We start from the raw sequence: 20766 nt of genomic DNA, 5'->3' as shown, positions 1-20766 counted from the left end.
ACAATCCTCTCAAGAACAAACTGGTCATGCGAGGATCACGATCACTGATAATCAATTGTGGCATACCATGGTACTTTAACACATTGTATATCAACAAGCGTGCCATCTGATCAGATTTTATCTTCTTCCTGACAGGGATAAAATGGGCCTGCTTGTTGAACCTGCAGATAATGGTCCATATACCATTTTTCCCTATTGGCGTTCTTGGAAGATCAAAGATAAAGTCCATAGCAATGCTTTCTCATGGGTTATCCGGAATCGGCAGCGGTTGTAACAACTCTGGTGCCTTTTTCTAGTCAAACTTGACCTTTTGGCAAATTATGCATGCTCGCACAAAGGCATCCACATCTCTCCTCAAGGTAGGCCAATAGAAGAATGTCTCTACCGCTTTTAACTGTCGCATCAATACCACGATTCCCTGCATATGGTGGGACATGACTCTCTGCCATAACCTTATGTCGCAATGGCCTAGTGATGCAAAGTCTGCCATGCATCATCATAAAACCATCTCTGAGGAGGTAGTGCTCATGATGTTGCCCCTCTTGTAACTGTTCAAAGATCCTTACAAAATCTTCATCAGCAGTTTACTGTTCCTTCTTGTCATCTAACTCATGATGATAAGGAATTGACACAGCTGAGATTTGTGGCTTTCTTGATAACGCATCAGCCACAACATTCTTCTTGCCTTTCACATGCATAATTTGGAAGTGGAACATGGAAAGATTGTTTTCCGGATAACTTTGGCTGTGTCAAAAAGTATGGCAAGGTCTGATGATCTGTCTGGACAACAAAATCAACACCTAAGAGGTGGTAGTGCTTCCAGCTAGAAAGCACATGAATCATGGCCAAGAGCTCTTTTTCATAGACTTGCATAGTCCTCTCTGGTTGAAACCGGCCTGTTCAATCCAAAAAGGGCGGTAGACTTTACTTCAAACCTTGATTTAGCTTTCACCCATTATTAGTCGTCTATTCTACCTGTACTCTCAAGACACAACACGGGGGAAAGGGATACAGGCTGCTAGATTGCACCTGTATGAGTAGACCGACACAAGATTGGCCCCTCGCCCCTTTCGGTATTTCTTTATTGCTTAAAAGAGGGAATAAACGTTGTGGTTCCCTATAAGCTGCCCCGCACAAGCTGGGCTGAATTTCAACTGTTCCGCCCCGATTTCGGCAGCATAACTGTACTAGGATCCTTCACAGTCAGTATTCTCACGCATTGACTGACTTTCCCGACGCATACGGGCACTTTGCAAAAGCTGGCGAGAATCTGCAGCACTCTGAATTCTCTGTTTTCAGCCCGGAAAATGTGCCAAATCACTTGTACAGAGGTCCCCTCGCGTCCCCGAACCTTCTGGGGGTATTAGGGACCGTTTAGGGCCAAAACCCTAAACCTGGAAAAATACACAGCAGGCTGTAATGTACTGTTTTGGGCTCCGTTTCGCGTGCCGGTCACATCCAGAGCAAGTCCTCGAGCTCCCGCACCTGTAGGGCTACTTGCCCTTTGAATCGGACGAGATTTCTGGCGTGAAACCTCTCCGAATTCACCTGTACCTGCGGGAGATTAGCCGCTAGGTAATCCAGTAACTATGCAAGAGGCTCTTGCCTCGGCAATCGCGCATGAACCCACACAACTGTACATTGGTCAAATGAAAAGCCCACTAGAGGGGCATAACATACTGCCATAGGGGAGAGAGAGGGCAGTGCGTAGCATGCAGGGCAGCACTCCTGGCACCGCACTGTACATAGGAGGGAAAGCAAGCACTCCATAGCTCTTATTCTGTGACAAAATCTGAAAATTAGCCTCTCCCTGCTTAAAATTCAGCGCCACCTTCTCTTGCATGAGGAAAGTGCACCAGAATGTGCCACTTGGCGCATTTACAAGCATTTTCCCGTTTCGGGGTTGCCGCCTAAAAATCCCCCAACCGGTCGCCCAGTTGACTTCACGGCAGAGTAAGAAAATGTTCTCCTTGTCATTCCGGAGGTAATGACGCAAACATATTTTCAGGTCCCAAAATAGCAGCTCCCTAAATTTTAGGAGATGCTGCCATTGTATCTTTCTAGGTCATCCGACCCTCTTTGTACACTGCAGCCACACCCAAAACTAAAATGTAGCCTTTGTAGCAAAGGATTCCACTTTGGCTAGTCAATGACCCCACTTTGGCTAACCATAATCCTTGTCCAACCTTAGTGCTCTCTTGCCCTCAGGCCTGGACTCCCTCTGGGCAGTTCCACACTAGCTATGCAATGCAGGGTAGTTAGATTTCCCGAGGGGTGTTTCCAAAAAGTGAAAGTAAATAGATAATAAGAAAGAAATCAACAAAAAGGATAGATAGTAGTCACACACTGGTGACACTGGCCATCAGAAAGTGACCTCTTTCTTTTGCAATGCGTGAAGAGGCGATGCTATCTCTGCAAAATTTATGATAAACCCTCTATACTAGGAACACAATCCCAAGAAGCTCCTGACATCGTGCACAGTCTTCAAGTCTGGCCATGTCTTAATAGCTTCGACCTTTGCGGGATCCATTCTGACACCATCCTTTGAGACTATGTGGCCCAGAAAGCGGATCTCTTCCAAGAAGAATTCAGAAAATGTGTCCAGGTTCAATATGAACCTGGACAAAGTATAAAAATGTACAAAAAGGCGTTATTAGGCCTTTAACCCAACAGATTGTTTATGTTATATGTTTTCAAGTACCATGATATGCCACAATCTATTGTCAGTGATCGTGATTCTCGTATGACGAACCTATTTTTGGAGAGGCTTAAACATGGGCACCACCCGCTCAAGTTTTCCTCCTCATTTCATCCACAAAGTGATGGACAGTCAGAAGAGGCTAATTCTACTTTCTTAGATCTGGTGAAATGCTATGTGTCAGATAATAAGGGCAAGTGGGAATAGTAGCTACTCTTGCTGGAGTATGCGTAGAACAATACGGTGCATTCGTCAAGAGGCAAGGCACCTTTTGAGATTGTTGAGGGTGGCAAAAAGGTTCCTCCTTTTTTGCACTCTAAGGACAAAATTTTCGAAGCAGATCGATAGGTTGAGAATATGGATGAAATGTATAAGAAGATCAAGCTTGCCTTTGAGAAGACTCGTGCAGAGCAGAAAAGGGCTGCTGATAGTCACTGGTGTGAATTGTTTTTTTCACTTGGTGATTGGGTACTCTTTATGCAATTTGAAAAGGCAAGGTGAAAGAAGATGAAGAGCAAGGAAAGGTTATTTCCCAAGCTTAGCATGTGTTACTATCGGCCTTTTTAGATACGTGACAAGATCAGTGATGTAGCTTATAGGGTGAAATTGCTTGACACTTGGAAGATTCATAATGCGTTTCACTTGAGTCTTTGGCACATAAGGAAAGAAAGGTTAAGGGAAAAGTTGTAGGACGGTATTTGGTGAAGTTCAAGAACTATCCACTTAGGGATGCAACGTGGATGGAAGAGTGTGAACAGCTAGAGTCACCAAATGTATTGCATCTTTACCTTGAGGCGTTTGGGTTACAACCTACCTATTCCCGAACTCAACGTGGATGGAAGAGTGTGAACTGCTAGAGTCACTGTCACACATTGGTGACGTGGTCGCGCAGTACACACACACACCCGCCCTACTGTTGAAAAACAGCCCGATGGAAAATGTTGACGTGGCAGGCAGCGTACGAAATGGCTGATGACGTGGCAGGCTTGTACGGCGATCCCGTAAATCACGGTGGCAGATTTTCGTACCGCAGCTTTTTGTCCTGCTTTTGTCTACGGAGGGCAGATTTTTGGACATGCTTTTTATTCTACGCAATGAATTGAGAGAGAGAGAGAGAGAGAGCTTTACCTTTTAAAGTTTTGCTTTATTGGCTCAAGAGAGCTTGTGTGAGAGAGAGAGAACAAGCGTTTGATTTCCTTCTTGCGGGGCTCTGCTTTTAGCATCCCTTGTAATCCTTAAATATGTGGCCATCGCCTCACAACTTAGAGCATCTGGACGCAGAGTCTGAGAGTGAGTGCTTGTCTCTAGGCACGGAACTCCGTCGGGCCAGTGTCGAATCAATTGTGAAGTGCGAACTGTTTTGAATTGATTGTTTGTGGTGTCGCGGTAGAATTCTCGACTTGGAGTGTCCAAGTCTGTTACAATCACCAAATGTATTGCATCTTTACCTTGAGGCGTTTGGGTTAGAACCTACCTATGCCCCAACTCAACGCACTCAAAAGAGGGGTCATAATCGAGTTAGCACGTCAAATGTACATACGGATTCAATGCAATAGAAGTGGACACTGCTCTACAAATGCTAAAGGTATAATGCTCACTTCTATCGTAGATAGAAATGCCAAAAGTATGAAGGTTTCATAAAGTCATTTGTATTTATGTTACATCACCTTTCTTGCGGATACATGTTATGTTAAAAGGGTCCTAATCACACTAAATCATCTATGGCTTGTATATCTAGCATGCAATCGAGGGCAATTGCGATTTTAAGAGGAGGGTATGTCACGAGGTTGTGGCAACCACTAGCCTTAGTTGTTGGTTTCTTTTCCTAAAATTTTATTTAATTTTTGGGGCCCTCTTTTTGAAGTCGCAAATGGTTGGACATTGTATGGCTAGTGTGAAACAGCCGATGGCCAAGAGTTTCACCCGCAATCGAGAATGGCAGGTGGCCACGAGATGGTCGGGTGAGTCGACTGAAATCCGAGCAATAAAAAGGTGTCGGTGGGTACTCGTAAATTAACTCTAAAAAGGCAATGTGGACGCTTGGCGGCTTTAGTTCATTTTGCCAGATCCCCATAAAGAGGGGGCGCCCAAATGCAGAGAAGGGGCTGATTTTCTTCATAAGTGAACTGTTGTGTGTGTGAGTAGCGGGTGTAGGTGATCACAGCCTTAATGGAAAGCTTGCCTTGGATGATTCCGCTCTCGTGTATCTCTCTCCCTCATTGAATACAGAATGGTGATGCCCCGCTCGAGGGCTTTTCACTTATATGTACAATTCTGTGGGTTTATGCGCGATTGCCGAGGCAAGAGCCTATGCAGCTTCTTGCACATGTACTCGATTAGCTAATTGGTAATCTCATCCTATTCAAAAAGGCAAGTAGCCCTACAGGTGCGGGAGCTCGAGGGCTTACTACAGATGCGACCGCTGTGTATTTTTGCAGGTTTAGGGTTTTGACCCTAATTGAAACCTAATACCCCCAGGAGCTTCGAGGAAGCGAGGGATCATTGTATAGGTGTTCTGGTGCATTTTGGTGGCAGAAACAAAGAATTCAGCGTGATGTAGATTCTCACTAGGTTTGGGAAGTGCTTTTATGCGCCGGGAAAGTCACCCTATGAACGGGGATTTTATCTCTGAAGCTTCCTACTGTGGTTATCCTGTCAAAATCTGGCTAGAGTAGGTCATTTTCAGCCGGGTAAAAGCAGGACAGCTCGTAGGAATTTGCAGGTTTTCTCCCCAATTAAATAAGAATAAAGAAATACCGAAAGGGGCGCAAGTCTTTGGGCCTACAGCATGTTGGTTTCTGCTTCACAACACTCTAGCTGCCAAGTCGTGCTTTGTTTGAAGTGTTAAGTCCAGTCTCAGGTTTGTAAGTAAAGTTTAAAGTAAAGATTTGGCTGAAAGCTAAAGTCTACCGCCCTGCGGGCCGGTTACAAGAGCGTTGGGCTTTGTTTTATATATATATATAGATAGAGAGAGAGAGAGAGAGAGAGAGAGAGAGAGAGAGAGAGAGAGAGAGAGAGAGAGAGAGAGAGAGAGAGAGAGAGAGAGAGAGAGAGAGATGAGATGAGATGAGATCAGATGAAATGTTATATTAATGTCTACAAAAGGCCAAAATGAGCTATGAGACCAAAATGTTACAATGCGGTGAATCTTATACAATGTCTGAGTACCAAAAATAAAAGAAAACGTACTCAAATGGAATTGTGTAGTATATGAGCGGCGGGGGTGGGGGGGTGTGAAAGTAGTGAATGAGGGCTAATATAACACAATGTGGGTATGTGTGTAGCGTACAATCCTCAAAAGAGCTAAATCAGAGGAGACCCATCATCGATCGTTGGGGGATCTCATCAATCTCCCTCTTGGTCAGTAGTGTGACCCAATCCTTTGATGCAGTCTCCGGCGGTGCTGTGTAGTCCTCCACAGTGATGGGCGTCTTGATCTTCCTAGCTCGATCGCTCGATCGATCAGCGTGCCTTTGGTATAAGGAGAATGTGAGCTCTGTTGTGGTAGCTGCTGCTCCGGCTGCCCAGTGTCCACTCTAAAGAGGTATGTGATCTGTCTTTGAGACTGGCTAGCCTCTCCTCTCATCAGGCTGTCTCTGTGTCTGCGCAACTCAAGCAAAAACAATCCCAGACTTCTCTGGTCCTCAAACTTCATGACTTTGGAGAGTGGTCCAAAGCCCTCTCTGAACAGGCAGTGAAAGCGGCCTTGTATCTCATAGTAAATTGGGTAGTGGCATGTGTAGTGCAACTCTGTCTCCGGCTCCATGTGACATAGGGGACATGTCCTGGCCTCTTTTGGTACTCCATTGTTTCTACCAGTCTTTACCTGAGCTGGTGTGACGATGTGCGTATCTGGCCAATAGCACATCGTATCCCATGAGGTTAGTGGTTGTCCATGTATCTGGGCCTCGTCTCAAAACCATCCTCAGTAAGCTGGAGAAGATGCTCTCTATAGAAAGCCATCTTTGTGCTCAGTTCTTGTGTTGGATGTATCCAAGTCCTCCTGGTATCTAGCTGAGTCAGGTCCTGGCGGATGAGCCTAGTGATCTCGGACTGTGTAAGAGTCAGGGAGGGTGCATCCAATGTGTACTGGAAAGGGGGCAATCTATCCATGTTGAACCCATGTCCCTGAAACCATGATGTCATCTACCAATACGAGCATGTTGTATCTTCCTGCATAGCTAACTGTCGAGAGGACTCAAGTGCTAGGCGGGCATATCTATTCTTGGGGAGGTCCCATGAGCGGTGTAAAAAGGAGATTGATCTGGTGATTGCCTCAACCACTAGTGGGGGGGGCTGGTAGCTCTGCTCGAATAATGCCATGTGGTACTGAAGCATTGGCTCTAATAAGCCGTGACATCAATCATCATAGAGACAAGAGGCTTCTCCATGCCTCTCCATCCATCACTAGGATCCGACCTCCCATGATGGTCCAATGCGGGCCCTCATATTTGAACTCCATAGAGCAATGCGGAAGCCACCAGAGTGTCAAAAAGCCAAAGCTTCGTCCGAGGCTCCTAAAATTGAATCTGTGAACACATCCTCTCCAATCCCCTCAATGTTGCATAGGCTCTAGTCAATCTGGTCTCTGTTGCTCTCCCTAATGAAAATGCTGATCCACTAAAGACCACCCCAAGGTAGGTGTAAGCATCGTGTACTCCACTGTCTCATGGCCATATGTGAATGTGGGTGCTACTCTCCTGATCCACTGTGGGGTGGTGTTAAACACCATAACCTTGGTTTTACCAAGGTTGATAGACAAACCACTGTCGTGCGCAAACGTATGCCATGCATCCAAGTGACGCTACATCCCCTCCCGAGGGTCGGAGATCAACACAATATCATCAGCATATAACAATAGTGGAATCCATGTCCCTCCGAGTTGTGCCCCTCTATCACCATCTCTCTCACTATAATTAGAAACCCCATCTACATACATACCAAATAGAGTAGGAGAGAGCGGGCAGCCCCGCCTCTCGATAGTGGAGTGAACCAATGTAGATAGCCCCTCTGGAGTACGTACATGCCCCACTACTGACATGTATAATGCCATGATTTCCCAAATCAGCTCTGTGGGTACTTTCGTCTCTTGTAGTCTTCACATCAATCGAGCTTTGGGCACTGTGTCGTATGCTTTGCGGAAATCCACAAAGCTACAATAGATCCGTCTCCCATGTGATCTGCCCTCCTCAATAATGGCTCTGCGTGTCAGAATGTGGTCAAGTGTAGAGAAACCTTGCTTGCCTGGCTGCGCGTATGCCCTCCCTCTTTGCCCATCTACTCTGCTACTGCTCAAGAATCAATGCGTACAACCGTGCCAATGTGTGTCCAATCATGATAGTGCGATATTTCCCCGAGTTCCATAGGCTCTCCTGACTTGAAGATGGGTACAATAGTAGATAAACTCCAAGTATCAGGCAGGCCCTTACATATGGCACAATTGAACATCATTGCTAAAAGCCCTTGCATGTATAAAATGCTCAGCCACTAAGCCATCATAATCATATGCTCTCCGAGTCCTTGTTCTATCACTGGCCTTCTTCACCATTTCAGCGGTGAAAAAAGCACACGTGTGTGGGCATGGCTCGAGGGGTTCAAAAAGAGGCGGTTGTCCAAGAACTGTGTAGAGAGATGATGCATACTTCCCCATGCCTTTGTAGAAGTAATGGCACGAGGGGGGGAGTACTCATGAAAGAGTCGCCATGCCTCACTTGAGTCCTAACTCAAGAATAGCTGATATAGATGTTGAGCCCTCTTCTTCGGCCGCACTAGGCATTGGAAGGCAATCCGAGACTGTCTGTGAGTGATGTCCCCCTCCCTCTGAAGTCTGGCTCTCATCTCGATGCACTCCTCATCATACCAGCTGTTCTCGGGCATGCTCCCAGAACGTTGTCTTTGCTCAGGCTGGGTGTCTGGGTATGCCTTCGTTGTTACATCATGGAAAGTCTGTGTCAATACAGTACTAAGCTCCTCCAAAGGTCACGATGGCTCCTCAGTGCGCAAGCGTTTGTAGATCCCGTCTATGTAGACAGAGTCCGTCTCCTGTGTAAAGGTGTAGCGAGTAGGGGCTGCAACCTGCGACATGTGTGCTACAATAAACTGGAAAGAGATGGTCATTGATACAAGGGCATGATCTACTGCCACCCCAACAGGTCTGGGTCCAACTGAGAAGTCTTGGATACTAGAGATGAAGCTCTGTGGTGCCATGACATAAGCTACTGTGTTGGCTCCATGTGCGTGTGGAAAGCATGTAAAACCTCCCGCAATTGGAAATCTCTGTAGGCCATTCAAGATGGCCAGTCCCCATGTCTATCAAGTACCGCGTGTTGGCTCCATGTCCGTGTGGAAAGCATGTAAAACCTCCCGCAATTGGAAATCTCTGTAGGCAATTCAAGATGGCCAGTCCCCATGTCTATCAAGTACCGCGTGTTGGCTCCATGTCCGTGTGGAAAGCATGTAAAACCTCCCGCAATTGGAAATCTCTGTAGGCCATTCAAGATGGCCAGTCCCCATGTCTATCAAGTACCGCCCATACTCAGTATGCTCCACATCCTGTGATAATCTAGATAGGCCCATCTGTACAGTATCCAACTCCCTTAGCATCTCCTTTGAAGTATCATAAAATACTGTTTGGTGCTGGGCTGTCCTAGCATTGAAGTCCCTCGTGATGATGACGTCACCATCCAGAGAGAGAGAGAGAGAGAGAGAGAGAGAGAGAGAGAGAGAGAGAGAGAGAGAGAGAGAGAGAGAGAGAGAGAGAGAGAGAGAGAGAGAGAGAGAGAGAGAGAGAGAGAGAGAGAGAGAGAGAGAGAGAGAGAGAGAGAGAGAGAGAGAGAGAGAGTTCCATGCGATGGCACATACGCTCACCTCCCTCATGCCGTGAGGAGATTGAGCGCCAGCCTCTCATTTGGAATGCTGCAGTTCTTTATTCTTCGGCTGATCCACCCCGTCAGCTTGGAGAGAGGACTCACATTGATTGGGCTGCCTGGGACACTGGCCCTGCTGCCTCTATGCGGTTGTTTCATGAGTCACGTATGCTGGATGCTGATTTTGTGGCATAACATTATGACATTGGTCGCGGGGTGACAGACAGACTGCTTGAGATTGATTCCGCCGTTCCTTCACAGTGGGATGCAGTCATGAGAGGAACGGTTCAGATGCCTGCCCATTGTGGCTGGGAAGGCCTCTTTGCTCAGAGCACTCTCTTATTAGCTCGTTTAGACACCATGCTATTCACAGTTGATACTGACAAGTCTCAGGGGATTCATGCTAGATTGACATATGATGCCACCTCTTCGCACCTTGCCCTTCGCGGAGCTCGATGGGAGCCCATCAGAGTAGTTGACTCTTGCGGGAAGCGTTGTTGTGTTGACCCTCGTTTCGCTTCTGTCGATGCTACACTTTGGAGGCTTTGGGTGTGGGAGGGTCGTGCCCTATCTTAGCTTTATTGGGACCCAGGCGAGTGGCATTGGCCTCACTCTGACCCCACCGGTGCACCAATATCCTTCTTTGAGTACACTGTCAGGATTGGACGGTTAGCACTGATGAGACAGCAGCCAGAGCAGCCCACTCGTATGCGTTTCTGGTTACATTCAGGCCTCTCCCATGCCTATCTGCAGCAATTTTGGTCCACCATCTGGGATTTACATGCGGCTCGTCGTATTTCTTTTTTCATGTGGCTGATTGCACATGCGGGACTTCCAGTTGGGACTTGGCTAGCTACTATGGGTCATGATCCGTTATGTACTCGCTGTCCTTTGCGACTACTTGAGTCAATTGCACACTGCCTTTGGTCATGCTCAGCTTCCCATGTATTGTGGCTTGCAGTTTGCTTTCTACTTAGCAGAGTAGGTGTTCAGCATGGATTTCTTACTTGGGGATCTGTCTCATGGTTGATGCCGATGCCCGATCCCCATCTTTTTTCAAGGGCTCAGACACAGATCCAGCCTTTATGCTCACATCGACTGGTTATCGGCGAGGTACTTTGGCTATGCTACCACAGATTGCTTGGCAGGGGGAGTCTCAGACATGTGATGAAGTTTTTTCAGTCATCACTAGTATTACACTATGGAATGTTTGGAGAGCTCGTTGTCTCCACATTCTAAGTGCCGCTCCTAGGGTAGTTTTCGTACGTCGAACGGAACCTCTCGTTCCGTCCGGCCGGACCCGTTCCGTCCGGTCACTTTTTTCGGCAGTTTATGACCGTTGGCAGGTTTTTGACCGTTTGCAACGTCCACTTTGTAGGCCTTTTGGAGATGTTTATGGGCAGTTTTGAAGCCAAATGCAAGCCCATGGCCCATGGGCCATTGCCATGCTTATTGCCCAAGGGCCAATACCCATTGCTCAAGAGTCAAGCCTCACATGCTCTTCCTCTCCTATTTAAGCAACCCTTCCCCTTTGTTATCCAACACAACCTACAACTACAAGCTACAAGCTTTAGCCCTAATTCTCTCAATGCTCTACCCTCTCATCTCCATGTGCTTCCATTGAAGCTATCAAGTGGGCTCAAGCTCTCGAGTCTCCATTGGGTCTATCATCTCTCTCCTTCAAGCTCCCTTGGGTGACGGGTCTCTCCTGCAAGCTTCCTTGGGTCTCTCTCTCTCTCTCTCTCTCTCTCTCTCTCTCTCACTCTCTCTCTCTCTCTCGCTGTCTCTCTCTCTCTAATCTATTGATACATCATACATCATACTAGTAGCTACTAGCTACATACTACATAATGCCGCCTCCTCTTCATGAAGCCTTTGAGAAACATTGCCGATATTTTGAGCGGGTGGGGGGCAAGCAAAACTCTTGCAAGTGGTGGTGGAAATATTGCCCAAAAGCTATGACCTCTTCCGTCACCCGTCTCATCTTCCACTTGACAAAGATGGGAGGACAAGCGGGGCCATGTCCTAATATCCCCGAAGATATCCTTGCGGAAGGCAAGAGAAAGTATCTTCCATTGAAGACACGCAAGGGTAGAGTCACCTCGGATGAGTTCGTGTCGCCGGATGTTGATAGCTCCGATTCGGAGGAAGAGGCCTCTCCAACTATGTCCATGGCTACCGGTGCCACCGCGGCCTTATGTGATGGTAGTGCCTCCTCCAAGAAGTCCAAGAATTCCAATGGGTCTTCAAGTGATGGTGGCCGGCCTCCGAAGATGGCAAAGCAAACTTCTCTTGCGAAATCGGTGGGTGGATGCTCCGGCCCCTTGTCTTTCCTCAAGGAGAGAGAAAGAATCGCGGAAATAGAGATTGCCCGCACGGTGATTGAATGCAATCTCTCCTTCAACATTCTTCGGTTGGAGCGATGGAAGAGGATGATCATAGCAATTGCGGCGGTTGGTCCATGCAGGGTGGATGGGTGTGTCATACCATGACATGAGAACAAAGAAGCTTGATGAAGAGAGGGCAAGGATTGACAAGTCACTTGAGCACGTACGTGCGGGTTGGGCAAAGTATGGATGCTCTATCCTCTCCGACGGATGGAGCGACCGCAAGAAGAGGGGCATCATCAACATTCTTGTTTCTTGTCCTCTTGGCACGTACCTTTTGCGGGCGGTGGATGCGGGTTCGAGAGGGAAGAAAGTGACCGGGGCATTCATTTGGAAGCACATCCGCCAAGCCATTCTTGAGGTAAAACGGTAAATCGAGCCTTTATGTCTTGAGCAATTGCCAATGAGTCCTATGTTTTAATTTTTAAGTTTTAACTCTTCTTGTCACAAATGCCTCTTGTGTAGGTTGGTGCGGAGCATGTCGTGCAAGTGATTACCGACAATGCTTCAAATTGCAAGGCAATGAGTAAGAGGCTAGAGAAGGAATTTCCATCCATAGTATGGACTCCATGTGCCTCTCATTGCCTTGACCTTCTCTTTGAAGCCATAGGGGAGCTAGGTTGGGTGAAAGATATCCTCAACCAAGCACTCTCCATCATCAATTTCATCAATGGCAAAGTGAGGGTGCTTGCCATTTACCGCACCTACTCCGACCTTGAGTTGAAGAAGCCATCGGCCACTCGCTTTGCCGCCATGTGGCTACTTCTAGAGCGGCTCTATGATGTGCAAAACAAAATACAAAAGACCATGGTCTCCGATGAGTTTAAGGAGTGGATGAATGGAGAGTCCGCCGCTTCCCAACAAGATGCAAAAGCCATCCAACGACTTTGCTTGCGGGAGGAGTTTTGGCAAGAAATTAAGGGTCTTGTCGTTGTGATCTTGCCCTTGTACAAGGCTCTCCGCATGACCGACATGGAAGGGGCAACTATTGGGCTTCTATGGCACTTCATGGAGGAAGCTTACAAGGAGATTGAGAAGTCTACAATCCTAGATGGGGCTCCCGATGGAACACGGTATAACTACATATTTATTATTACATATGTCATTCTCTATATATCTAAATTCTACATGCTTGTTTCTCTACTTAGTACATTGCTCTCTCTTCTTGTAGTGATTACCTCGAGGACTCTCCCAAGAGAGACGACATTCTCCTCCTAATCACAAAGCGGTGGGATTGGATGAAGAGACCTATCCATTACTTTGCGGTTCTCTTGCATCCGGCTTACAAGAAACCCGAACTCTTTGCAAATCAAGAGCTTATTGAGGAGCGCAACAATTACCTCTATAAGGTGCTAAGAGAAGAGGACATTGGAGCATTTCTCCAAGAGGTAATCAACTATAGTGACCAACGAGGCACTGCATTTACTTCCAACTTGCGTTGGAAGCGGCAATCCTTGGTGAAGCCTTTATTTTGGTGGGAGAGCTTTGGCTATCAATTGCCTACTCTCAAACGACTTGCTTTGAGGGTTCTTGGCCAAGTAAGTGACAAGCCTCAAACTTTTACATTTTGTGCTTAATCTCTTCAACTATAGTCTCTTATAGCTTATGCCTCTCTTGATGTGTTTTAGGATTGCTCATCGGGAGCATGTGAGCGTAATTGGTCCGCATACTCCCTCATCCACACCAAAATCGGAAACAAGCTCTCAACGAAGCAATTAGAGCGACTTATCTATTGTCGCTCCAATTTACGCATGTTGCGCTCTATGCATGAGATGCCTATGGCTCGACAGGTATAAATTATAAATTATAATCACTACTCACTCCATTTTCTATACTCTAGAGTCTCGTCTTTAATTAGTTTGAATATACTAATTATGTTTTCATTGTCCAATGTTGTAAATGTCAAATAGGTCAACGTGGATGAGCTCACACTTACGATTGACACTCTAAAGAGTGTCAATAAAGAGCAAGACCCTGAGGAGCAAATGATTTTTCGTGAGCTCTACTTGGAGCTTGAGGAGATTGATCGCCGGGTTTCTCGCACACGATCACGCAAGAAGGTCGTCATCCATCGAGTTACATCGGCTACAAGAGACAAAGGTGCCAGGGCTATAAGAGGTAGAGGTAAAGCATCAACAACACCCATGGAGGCTCCTAGGACCTATTTGCGGCGAGGCTCCGGAAGTGGCTCTTGTGCGGCGGCCATCACTTCCGAGGATAGAGAGCCTCGAGAACCAGAGTATGATGATGAAGGCAACCTCATTAGTGATGGATATTATGAGCCGTCATCCTTCGACTCTTGTGAGGAAGAGGATGATGTTGATGAGCAAGGCTCAGAAGAGGAAGATGAGGAAGATGATGAGAGCACGAGTGACTAGTGACTTTACTATTTAGTCTCTCTATTATGGTGTGCCACTTTTTGAGTACTTTGTAGCCCTTGCCACTTAGTCCCCCCACTTTTTTGTATCCCTTGCCACTTTTTGAGTACTTTGTAACCCTTGCCACTTGGTCTCTACTTATCAAATTTCAATGATCATTTTGGTTTATGTAATGCTCATTCTCTTTAGTCTTTGAGTCTTGACTCTTTACATTGTACTATGTAGTATTGTAACTACTAACTTTTAATCTATACAAATGTCAAGTTTCTATAAGGCCCTTAGACTTGAGAATTATTTGTTTTTTTTAAATTCGAATGTACATAACGTCATCGTACATCATAAATTTTTTTAGTTCGTTTAGTACCGCACATCATCGCACGCGTACAAAACGTACGGGACCGTACGAGACTACTATGGCGGCTCCGCAACTCCTTCAGGATACCCTCACTGCCATTTGGCTGGACATCATTCATACCCTGATTTTGCAGTGGGATTCATCCTCAGGTACATCTCGAGCAGCCGAGGCACGCCAATTTGCCTTCCTTCGGCTTTGGGCTCGATCCTCACTCTTCTTCACACTTACAGGTGGCCAGATTACGTGGCATTATGTCCCTCTTCGGTGGTTTCTCCTCCACTCATCACACCGACCACCATGAGATAGTTCTAGTCGAGTTGTCACTATAGTGGCTCTCCTCCTTACATTCAGCTTGTACATCCCACGTGATAGGCTATTTTGCATCCGTTGGAGATTATATTGTACTCAGTAATATACAGCTCTTACTTTTTCCAAAAGAGAGAGAGAGAGAGAGAGAGAGAGAGAGAGAGAGAGAGAGAGAGAGAGAGAGAGAGAGAGAGAGAGAGAGGGATTTTGTGGCAGAACATTATGACATTGGTCATGGGGTGACAGACAGACTACTTGAGATTGACTCCGCCGTTCCTTCGCAATGGGATGCAGTCATGCGAGGCACGGTTCAGATGCTTCCACATTGTGGCTGGGAAGGCCTCTTTGCTCAGAGCACTCTTATTAGTTCGTTTAGACACCATGCTGTTCACAGTTGATACTGACTACTCTCAGGGGATTCATGCGAGATTGACATATGATACCACCTCTCCGCACCTTGTCTCCCCTGGCGCTCGATGGGAGGCCATACGAGTAGTTGGCTTCCGCGGGAAGCGTTGTTGTGTTGACCCTTGTTTCGCTTCAGCTGATGCTGCACTTTGGAGGCTTTGGGTGTGGGAGGGTCGTGCCCTATCTCAGCTTCATTGGGACCCATGAGAGTGGCATTGGCCTCACTCTGACCCCACCGGTGTACCTGTATGATTCTTTGAGTACACTGTCAGGATTGGAAGGTTAGCATTGATGAGACAGCAACCAGAGCAGCCCACTCGTATGCGTTTCTGGTTACATTCAGGTCTCTCCCATGCTTATCTACAACAGTTTTGGTCAGCCATCTAGGATTTACACGCGGCTCGTCGTATTTCCTTTTTCATGTGGATGATTGCACATGTAGGACTTCCAGTTGGGACTTGGCTAGCTACTATGGGTGATGATCCGTTATTTACTCTCTGTCCTTTGGGACTACTGGAGTCACCTGCACACTGTCTTTGGTCATGCTCAACTTCTCATGTAGTGTGGCTTGCAATTTGCTTGTTACTTAGCAGAGCGGGTGTTCAACATGGAGTTCTCTCTTGGGGATCTGTCTCATGGTTGATGCCGATGCCCGGACCGCATCTTTTCTACGAGGGCTCAGACACAGATCCAGCCCTTATGCTTACCTCGATTGGTTATCGGCGAGGGACTTTGGCTATGCTACCACAGAATGCTTGGCAGGGGGATCCTCAGACACGTGATGAAGTTTTTTCAGTCATCACTAGCATTACACTATGGAATGTTTGGAGAGCTCGTTGCCTTCACATTCTGAGTGCGGCTCCACAGCTCCTCCAGGATACCCTCACTGCCATTTGGCTGGACATCATTCACACCCGGATTTGGCAGTGGGATTCTTCCTCAGGTACATCTCGAGCAGCCGAGGCTCGTCGATTTGCCTTCCTTCGGCGTTGGGCCCGATCCCCACTCTTCTTCACACTTACATGTGGCCAGATTACATGGCATTATGCCCCCCCTCGGTGGTTTCTCCTCCACTCATCACACCGACCACCGTGAGATTGTTCTAGTCGAGTTGTCACTATAGTGGCTCTCATCCTTACATTCAGCTTGTACACCCCACGTGATAGGCTATTTTGGCATCCGTTGGGGATTATATTGTACTCAGTAATATACAGCCCTAACATTTCCCAAAAAGAGAGAGAGAGAGAGAGAGAGAGAGAGAGAGAGAGAGAGAGAGAGAGAGAGAGAGAGAGAGAGAGAGAGAGAGAGAGAGAGAGAGAGAGAGAGAGAGAGAGAGAGAGAGAGAGAGAGAGAGAGAGAGAGAGAGAGAGAGAGAGAGTGAAATGTATTAACGTCTTCAAAAGGCCAGAATGACCTATGAGACCAAAAGGTTACATGTAGTGAATCTAATACGAGGTCTGGGTACAAAAATTAGAAATAACTGAAAAGAAAAGAAAATAGTTGGTAGGGGTGAGGTGAAAGCTGATACAAAGGGAATAGGAAATACAAAGGGTGAGCAGATACAATGGAGCTCTCTGAAAGTCGAGGCATCATATACATATACATCAATATCCGAGACGGCTCCTATGTCGCGCCAGTATGGTATGGATCCTCTGTCTGAATCTGCGTCGATATCGAGAGGGCCCTCTCATCCGTGGGCGACGGGACCTCTCCAACTCTATCGCTCGATCGAGCAGTATGCCTCTGGTGCCTCTAGTGTTGTTATACTGTGGGGGTTGCTCGAACTCCTCTGTCTGTGACTGAAAGAAATGTGTAATCTTTCGGTGTCGTCGTTGGATGTCTCTCATTGTGCCCCTCTTCAAGAGGTCCTCTCTGTGTTTGCGAATCTCTAGTAAGTCTAATCCTCTGATCGTGGTATCTCATGACTCTAGAAAGTGGCCCAAAATCCTCTCTGAATAGACAGTGAAAGCGGCTTGGTATCTCATAGTATGCTGGGCAGTGACATATGTAATGTAGTTCTGTCTCTGGCTCTATTTGGCGCACCTGGCAAATCCTTGACTCAGCGGATACTCCCCTAAATCTACCGGTCACAATCTCTAGCTGATGTGAGGATGTGCGTATCTGACCAATAGCACATCGTATCCCGTGGGATAGATGAGTATCCATGTATCTTGGTCTGATCACAAAACCATCTTTCGTGAGTTGGAGAAGATGCTCTCTATAGAAAGTCATCTTCGTACCTAGCTCATGTGTAGGTTGTATGCATGTCCTCTTCGTATCCAACTGAATCAAGTCCTGTCTGATGAGATTGGTAATCTTTGCTATAGTGAGGGAGATGGAGGGTGCATCCAGAGAGTATTGAAATGGGGGTATCCGGTCCATACTAAAGCCATGTGACGGAAACCAAGATGCCATCTCTGCATACCAACATGATTTATCTCCCTGCAATGCCAGTTGTCGCGAAGACTCTAGTGCTAATCGAGTATATCTGTGAGAGCTGCCATGCATAAATGAAACTGATCGAGTGAGTGCCTCCACTACCAATGGAGGAGCAGCGAGCTCCGCCCTACCAATATCATGTGGTACTGAGGCTTTGGCCCTAATCATCTGAGAAATCATAGACACCAAGGGCTTCTCCATACATCTCCATCCATCAATACTGCTAGCTCTGCTATGGTGATCAATTGAGGGGCCCCATATCTCAACTCTGTACAGCATGGCCGAAGTGACCAAAGTGTAAAAGAGCCAAAGCTTTGTCTGAGGTTCTTGGAATTGAACCTACGAACATATCCTCTCAAGCCTCCCCAATGCTGCATAGGCTCTGGTCAATCGTGTATCTGTTGCACGCCTCAAGGAAAATACTGTACCACTGAAAACCGCCCCAAGATAAGTGTATGTATCTGCATACGCCACAGTCTCTCGACCATATGTAAAAGTGGGGGCGGACCTCCTTACCCACTGCAACGTGGTGTTAAACACCATTACCTTGGTCTTACCAAGGTTCACTGTCCTGTGCAAATATATGCAATGCATCCAAATGACGCTGCATCCCCTCTGGAGAATCGGAGATCAGCACAATATCATCAACATATAATAGCAACGGAATCCACGTCCCTGCAAGTTGAGCACCTCTATCACCCTCTGTATGTACATAATCTGAAAACTCATCTACATATATCCCAAAGAGAGTTGGAGATAGGGGACAACCCTGCTTCACCCCAATGGTGGAGTGAACCATGTCGGACATGCCCTGAGTAGTGCGTACCTGTCCTACCACTATCCTGTATAAAGCTAAGATTCCGCAGATGAGCTCTGTGGGCACCCCCATGTCTTGCAATCTGCGTATGAGTCTGGCTCGTGGCACTGTATCAAAGGCTTTGCGGAAATCCACAAAGCTACAATATATCCTCCTGCCATGATGTCTACCGTCCTCAATATTGGCTCTGAGTGTCTCAAGAGTGGAGAAACCTTGTCTGTCCTACTGCCCGTATGGCCTCTCTCTGTGCCCATCCACTCAAATCATGCTCAAGAATTGATGCATATAGCCTAGCCAGAGTGTGACCAACCATGATGGTTCGGTAATTCCCGGGAAGCATAGGATCTCCCGACTTGAAGATAGGCACAATAATGGACATACTCCAAGTCTCAGGGAAACCCTCATACATGGCTCTATTAAACATCATAGCAAGAGGCTCTGCAAGCATATCTCTGGCATGGATAAAGTGGTCGGCTACCAGATCATCATGATCTTGTGCTCTTCCTGTCTTCATCTTGTCAATGGCTTTCCTTACCCTCTCAGCATTAAAGAAAGTACATGTTTCTGGGCATGCCTTTGGAGAGTGAGGCAAAGGTGGTTGCCCTGATGCTGTATAGAGAGATATAACATATTCCCCCCATGTCTCTGTGGAAGTGATGGTTGTCGGTGGAGAGTGCTTATTGAAAAGCCTCCATGCCTCACTAGAGTCCTGACTCATAAACAATTGATACAGATCACGCTCTAATTGAGATAGGTAAGCCCTCTTCTTTTGTCTCACTAGGCGGCGGAAGATAATCCGTGCCTGTCTATTTGTAGTAGTACCCATGAGCACCTCTCTCTGTAATCTTATCCTCGTCTCTCTACACTCCTCATCATACCAACTGTTCTGAGGCATGCTCCCAGATTGTCTGCGTGTAGGCTAGCTGTGGGGATATGCCTTCGATGCTGCATCATGTAGCGTCTCTGTCAGAATTTGGGTGAGCTCATCTAGTGGTCGTCCTTGCTCTTGAGTGCATAGCTGCGTGTATATCTCATCAATGTATACGTGATCCGTCTCCCTCGTGAAGGTATACCGAGGATGCGTGGAGGCCTCTCCCAATGGAGCTGTGTTGAACTGGAACGATAGAGTGAAAGACAAGATAGCATGATCGACTGCTACCCCAGCTGGCCTAGTTCCCACCACTAAATCTTGAAAGGAAGGAATGAGTCCTGACGGAGCCATAACATAATCCATTGTACTAGTGCCATGCCGATGTGGAAAGCATGTAAAACCACCAGCTGTAGGAAATCTCTCTAGGCCATTCAAAATGGCCAATCCATGTGCAGTCCCCATATCAATCAAGTATCTGCCTTACTCAGTGTGCTCCTCATCGTGTGATAATCTAGATTGTCCCATTTGTGTAATATCAAGCTCTCGCATCAACTCCTTTGAGGTATCATAGAATACTGTCTGGTGATGGGCAATCCTAGCATTGAAATCCCCCAAGATAATAATGTCGCCATCTTTGGAAAACTAGAGAAGGGGGGCTGTCCTCTTGGTGATGCATATACTGACGTACGAGGAGGGAAATAGCAAATAGAGAAATATCATCATCTAAAATAGAGAAGGGGGATTGTCCTCTTGGTGATGCATATACTGACGTACTAGGAGGGAAATAGCAAATAGCGATGTAGAGATATATGCCTGTCTTTGCCTTCAGTCTCACCCACATGTACCTAGCATGCTCATCCCACCGAGCTATATGTATCAGAGACTATAGGTCCACCCTGAATAAGACTGCCACTCCTCCAAAACCTCGTCCTCTGCGCTCTGATTGGGTCTCTGAGTGGGGCCGAAAAGCCATAATTACATGAACCAATAAAGGTGTAGCCTCCACGAGGGGTTGCTCTACACATACAACATACTCAAAGGGGTGCCTCTACCTCTGCCTATACACTAGCTAGGAGCCAGGTAGGGTGATGCCTCTAAAAACCCACTATTTAATGATAATGGGGGCACCTCAAATAAATAGGCCCAAGTGGGCGGCCATACAAAATGTGGGCGGTTGGACCAAAAGTGTTGGGCCAGGAATAGATTCAGCCTAAATGCTTTGCATTGGGTGAACCGTAACC

General features: G+C 46.9%; 3 protein-coding genes across 3 annotated transcripts in view; 2 read left to right on the top strand and 1 right to left on the bottom strand.

Moving 5' to 3' along the window:
- The window catches only part of LOC147444353 (CDP-diacylglycerol--inositol 3-phosphatidyltransferase 1-like), a 70635-nt gene that overhangs the window by 42378 nt on the left and 7491 nt on the right, over positions 1-20766 (top strand). The gene's annotated exons all lie outside the window — the stretch shown is intronic.
- On the top strand, positions 9526-16661 carry LOC147444355 (uncharacterized). Its single transcript, XM_086526994.1, has 4 exons — positions 9526-13024; positions 13123-13489; positions 13580-13741; positions 13862-16661. Exons 1-4 carry the CDS (start codon positions 12474-12476, stop codon positions 14327-14329), a joined length of 1548 nt encoding a protein of 515 aa, XP_086383120.1. The 5' UTR covers positions 9526-12473; the 3' UTR covers positions 14330-16661.
- The window catches only part of LOC147444354 (uncharacterized), a 4851-nt gene continuing 838 nt past the window's right edge, over positions 16754-20766 (bottom strand). The window contains exon 1 of the mRNA XM_086526995.1: positions 16754-20766. This exon is cut by the window's right edge and continues 838 nt beyond it. Coding sequence (XP_086383121.1) covers positions 17160-18116 — 957 coding nt within the window. The 5' untranslated portion in view covers positions 18117-20766 and the 3' untranslated portion in view covers positions 16754-17159.

This window comes from Adiantum capillus-veneris, chromosome 13 (assembly GCF_014529385.1).
Source record: "Adiantum capillus-veneris isolate H3 chromosome 13, ASM1452938v2, whole genome shotgun sequence".
Lineage (NCBI taxonomy): Eukaryota > Viridiplantae > Streptophyta > Polypodiopsida > Polypodiales > Pteridaceae > Adiantum > Adiantum capillus-veneris.
The sequence above is the reverse complement of the archived record's forward strand: the minus strand, read 5'-3'. Positions and strand labels throughout refer to the sequence as shown.

What these genes read in the sequence shown, in the direction of transcription:
- LOC147444355 (XM_086526994.1), top strand. Translation starts at nt 12,474, where the DNA reads ATGAGTAAGAGGCTAGAGAAGGAATTTCCATCCATAGTATGGACTCCA. An exon ending in GGGGCTCCCGATGGAACACG is followed by an intron (nt 13,025 to 13,122) that starts GTATAACTACAT and finishes CTCTTCTTGTAG; the next exon opens with TGATTACCTCGAGGACTCTC. An exon ending in AGATGCCTATGGCTCGACAG is followed by an intron (nt 13,742 to 13,861) that starts GTATAAATTATA and finishes AATGTCAAATAG; the next exon opens with GTCAACGTGGATGAGCTCAC.